This window comes from Myotis lucifugus, unplaced genomic scaffold, assembly GCF_000147115.1.
Source record: "Myotis lucifugus unplaced genomic scaffold, Myoluc2.0 scaffold_2, whole genome shotgun sequence".
NCBI classification, from domain to species: domain Eukaryota; kingdom Metazoa; phylum Chordata; class Mammalia; order Chiroptera; family Vespertilionidae; genus Myotis; species Myotis lucifugus.
The window spans coordinates 27,658,716-27,664,463 of record NW_005871050.1 but is presented as its reverse complement, the minus strand read 5'-3'; the positions used below and the strand labels follow the sequence as shown (position 1 = coordinate 27,664,463).

At 40.3% G+C, this 5,748-nt stretch overlaps 1 protein-coding gene across 1 annotated transcript in view; it reads right to left on the bottom strand.

The window, feature by feature from the left end:
- COL4A6 (collagen type IV alpha 6 chain) overlaps positions 1-5,748 on the bottom strand; it is a 374,284-nt gene that overhangs the window by 87,947 nt on the left and 280,589 nt on the right. The window contains 1 exon segment of the mRNA XM_023758663.1: positions 557-673. Coding sequence (XP_023614431.1) covers positions 557-673 — 117 coding nt within the window.

The window sequence follows — 5,748 nt, the reverse complement described above, 5'->3', positions numbered from 1 at the left end:
TGCCAGTACAGTGATGGTGATGGGGAGCCTCTCCCGCCTCCTCAGCAGTGCTAAGAATGTCCGACTGCAGCTTAGGCCTGCTTTCCGCTGGCAAGGGGGACATCCCCCTAGGGCTCCTGGGCTGCCAGAGGGATGTCTGACTGTCAGCTTAGGCTCAATCACCTGGGGAGTGGGCCTAAGCCAGCAGGCGGTCATCCCCCGAGGGTCCTAGACTGCGAGAGGGCACAGGCTGGGCTGAGGACCCCCCCCCCCCGAGTGCACAAATTTTTGTTCACCGGGCCTCTAGTAATAATAATAATGATAATAATAATAAAAGAAAACCAAAAACCAAAAAACAAAAAAACCCTAAGTAGTGTAGCATGTGTCACCCTTCTACAACTGGTATTATTTTTTTGACTTTTAATGTTGTGGTGCTGCCAGCACAGACTTCTGAATTAGACAAGGGGCTGCAGTGGTTGCCCCATAGATGCTTAATGTGATCCAGATTGGAGAAAAAGGGCACACTTTGAGGAAAGCAAAGCCATTTGAAATAATATACAAACATCTGGAAGCATACAGGTGGTCCGAGAAGTCCAGGATAGCCATCAGGGCCTGGAAATCCAACAGCTCCTTGAGTTCCATTACAGCCATCCAGGCCAGGTGGGCCTCTGGGCCCTGGTTGTCCAGGGTGGCCCTGTTTAAAGAGAAAAGAAGGGGTCAAGTCAGGCACAGGACTCTCAGCTACTCTCTGATAAACTCAACAGTGAGAGGATCCAAGCATGCTGCCAAACTCTGGCCCTTGTTCATTCTTAGCCCCATCAGTGATGCTCTCATAGCTTTCCTTTTTACTCAGGTGTATGTTGCTGATAACAGTTCAGTGTTACTCCTTCCAAAAGTATTAATGTTTTATATGATTCAAACTGAAACCAAAGAGATCAAGAATGAAGAGATGGGACACACAGCGCATTGCAACCTCACCTTCCCTGGGTACAAAAATATACTAAGTTGGGGCTTAGCTGTCTGGAAGCTGAACTGCTACCAACATGGAATCATGGCAGGCCTTAGGACTCCTCAGAACAGATTGGAGCCTGGGAAACCTGGGGTGGCTTTCTGTATTAAAAGCTTTGCATAAGAAATGATGCTGAATTTTGGTCAACTGAGCAGAAGCAATTTTCACAGCAGCACCTCTCCTGAAAGCAGTTTGGTAAAAAAAATAAGCTGGTTCTGGAAAAATTACACTTTCAATTCTATTTTATCATTATCACATATCATGCTATTGCTTCAGTTAGGAATGCTATCTTCCCCTCTTCTCCATACCAATGAAGCAGTTGATTTGCTGGGCTATTAGTAATCATTTATATACAGTTGGTATTAATTCAATAATTTTCCAGAGTTGGTCTTTCTTGGTGAATATACCTTTTTTGTAGGGAATATCTCTTTTTTAATCTATCAAAAGCAGGTTGGGTATTGGGTAAGCAGCAAAGAGATAACTTGAAAGACCAGAAATCTAGATAGGTCAATAAAAGGTAGACTCCTACCCTCTCACACACACTTTTGAAATCCAAGTATATATACAATGAATTGAGGAAAATATGTCATGAATTCAAAAGTAAACTTCTCAAATTATTAGAGGAGACAAACTTTTATCAAATTCTTATTGAGAAAATGCTCCGTAGAATTATTTCATCTTCATTGTTACTAAGTTGTAGAAGATAGACAGTCTACAAAGATGTAGAAGCATACAAAGATCTGGAAGTATACAGATGGTTAAAATCAGACAAAAGTATGATTCTATACTGCTAGACTCATAGAATACTAAGTCTAGAAGAGTGGTCATTAAACTTATCCTTTCAATAAACTTGCTGCAATCTGTGCTTTCCAGACTCATGTGATGATTTTTACTTGCACTGGGGAAACTGAGACAGCTTATTAAGTCATCATTTTATTACTAACTGAGATGGCTATTCTTATTTTCCCCCTGAAGATCTACATCCTACCTTCCCCAAATCTGTGCCTTGGGAGGCTGACCTTTATGGACAGCACTGTGTAAGCTCCATTTCCCTTTGATTCCTAGTTGTATTTGGCACTAGAGCAGGAGGAGAAAGAGCACATGCTATTTATTTCCCTTATGCCTTTCATCCTTGGCTATATCTCTGGCAATGGCCACATTTCTCTATGATTTTAGCTCCTGTTGGAAAACCATTATTCCATGGCTCCAGGTCACACAGGGTTCCAGTATTACCATTGCTTCTTTCCCCTTTGGTCACAAGGGTGATAACAGCTTTTTGTTAGTTGCTTCACCATTCATTGTTGTTTCCATTAATCCTGACCTTTAAATCCTTTAAATATACCCTTTACTCAACTCTTGTGTTAACTTTTTCAAGTGTAGTACATATTTCTTCCTAGGATCCTGACTACCACTTTAAAATGTCCCAGCTAAGCTTGCTAGAAGCAATCTCTCAGTTGAGTAACAGGGATGAGTTAATGTAAGACAACAGGCTGGCTCAGTATTAGGGGGCTTACCACTAGGGCTTTGGTTCTGTTTGACACCAAAACCTTTGCTTGAAATCTTGCCCATTGGTACCCACATTTTTTTCTTGTCCCCAATTCTTCTGTAGTTTTCTTGTCTGAACTCCTGATATCTTCTATCTGCAGGATTCCAGGGACACCTGTTCACTCCTACCTTAGCCAAATTCTCTGGGATTAACCTCTGACCTCTGACAGACCTGTCAACCCTTTCTTATCCAGCTGACACCATGGGATGGTGGATAAAGCATGTTTGAGTCAGTCAGACTTATACTACAATCTTAGCTTTGCCACTCCTCAACTTAAGCCTCAGTTTCCTCATCTGTAAAATGGAGATGAATAATACTATCTCATAAGGTTGTTGTTAACATTAAAATAAAATTTAAAATTTATGGTTAAAATTCCATGAGACTGTTTACTACACAAGAGCTCAATAAATGGTAAGTCTTCTTCTCTCAAGCAAGTCAGCAAGCATAAGCCACCAGGCTCCGTTCTGTCTCCTCTCAGCTCTCAATACCAAAACATTTCTGGCACATTGACCTTTCTGGTTATTGCTAATGATTTTTCATATGTGTGTGCCAGCCCTTCAAGAGAATGTAGCTTTAGCTTTTTTTTTTAGGGAGAAAACAATGGTTTTATATAACCACAAATTTCTCAACACATAGAATAGGGGGATCTGCTGTATTTCAGAAAAAGCAATGCTCTTTAGAACCCATATTTCAAAGGAATAGTTTCCATTTGGTGAGCAGCATGTGTTCACTTTGAAGATATAAATCTGGTGTGTTCATTTATGCATCTTTAGGCAGAAAACTGTTTAAGATTGACTCTATGGGGAAAGCTAAACATAAATTGCAAAGGATGACTTGAAAACTTCTTCTCTCAAATTATCTGAACTAAAAATACTCAAAAAGCATACATTTCTTGAAGGTGCCAGCAGCCCCAAATCACAGCTATGATATCATTAAAAGCCACAACCCTACTATCCCTAGTTTATGTTTTTTTTAATGTTGAATATGTTGATGAATGCTTGTCCACTCTCTCAATAGGTTGCTGTGCCCCTTAGTGCACAGAATTGGATGATCATGAAGTGACTACTTGCTCATTCATGTTGAAATTGTCTACATGACAGCAAAAATGGAGTTTTGGGAGTGAAACCAGTGGCATATATGTTAGTGATCAGCCATTATTAAGATGAAAATCAGGTCTTTGCAGTGATCCAGTTTTGTAAGATGTGTTTGGGAAGCTGTTGATTTTAGCCAAATTGCTTAATAAGTGCCACTGAAAGTTGAGAAAAATAATGTCTGAGTAGGCCAAAGGTGTCTGTTGTATTCCTCTGTCTGAGGGAGTCCTGTCAGTCTGAGAACTGTTGTTTTTATAGGTTCTGGAGGTTGGAATCCATTCCCCAAATAATTTTAGAGTTCCTAGTATATGCTGAATTCAGCCCTGGGGTCTCTGAGGTCCCAAAGAGGAGCAGAAAACATATTTGTGTTTTCAAGGAGCTAACTAATACTATTACACAAGACAATCAATCAATATCATTGACCATATGTAATAAGGAGCTAGAGGGTGTGGGGCAGACATCAAGGACTCCTGGAAAATTGCAGATGGAAGGAAGAGGTAAGCAGTAAAAATAAGGTGCTTAATAAATTCATCATGAATAGCTGGAAAAGAGAGGATGAATAAGGGAGAATGATTTCATGGAGTAAGTGAGGCTTGGAGCCTCTTGTCAAAGCAATCAAAAGTCAAAAAAGTCAAAAGTAAAGATATACAACCTTTGGTCAAGGGAAGGGCCAGTGAAGGTCCAAGGGAGTGGAGACTTCTACTGGGAGCAGCATGCTTATTTGGAGGAATCTGGACACCTGCAACTCATTCTCCCAAGCAGTAAAGTCCCAAAGAGAAGTGATAAATTCCTGCAAGCCCTAGTGCTCTCCAAGTTATGAGTTGCAGGCAGAAATGTCCAGCTGGACTCTGGGGCAGGTTCCAGCTCAGAATTGGAATTAGCCTCTGCATCAAAGGATTCACGTCCTTCCAGCTCCCATTTAAAAGAGACTACCACTAAAATCTCTAAACCCCCCCACTCATCTCTGGTGAAGCCAGCTCCACAGGATGAATGGAAGAGGCAGCCTCCAGTTTGCTAGTTTCCCTTACCCATTGGCTTCTTGAAGACACACATTCTGAGTGGAGACTGCATAAAATGGCTATAGGAACACAGGCATGAGACAATGCCAGGGGGCATCACAAAAGAAAGATCAACCCAATACACTTATTTCCCCACTGGCCTATTTCTGTGCATTTTGCAGGGTCTGAACTTAAATAAAATGCAGAAATCTGATGGCTGATTTGTTGATACGTGTAACAAACACAAGGTAAGTGAGTCTTCTATTCTCAAAATCCACAAATGTATACTAGATCTGGAGAGGAAATGGATTAGATGAGTATATCTTTATGGGTAGAACTATATATTTTTTCTGTATCATCTTAGTAGAGTGTTAGTATATATAGCAGGTGCTCATGAAATACCTATAGACTGGCACAAAGACATCTGAACATCCTTCCCTAATACTAGATGATTATGTAGTGTCACATAAGAAGCTGTTTTTTCTAGGGCTTCCACACAAGATTTGGTTCTTCTCTTAAAAAAGGTTGAAGACCATTGCTATAGACAAATAGCCCAGGCTAAAGTTTAAATATATAGAGAAGTGAGAAAGGAAATAACTAAAAAGTGATAGCAGCAAGTACAAACACTGTATTTTAAAGGCTGGAAAAATGTTTCCATGTGATCTCCAGTGGTGAGATAAGTAGGGATATGAGGTGAAAATGAAGAAACTATGCAACTGGGTTGGATGAAATGGGAGAAGAAGATGTCTGCAGGCACCAAACTCCCCACTTATCTTCAGCAAAGTCAGTTGTTCAGGATTGATGAAAGAGGCTTATCTTTGGAGTAGTCATTTTGTAAAAACTAAAGGAAAATTCACTCTGAAATGAGAGGAGCCTGAAGAGAATAAATTATAGGAACAAAATGTATCAAGATATTTTTCTACCCAATTTCATGCACTTTCTTAAATTTCGTATAATGAGTGTGTTCATGTTCTAATGTGGCACTGACTCTACACTTCAGAGCCAGTCTCTTATTCCCAATTAAAGCTCCCCTCAACCCACAATGCCTACCTCATTTTCTAAGATATTGATAGCTTCTTATATTTGCACATGTATCTGCACCCCCAGCTGTGTCATTTGGTAATG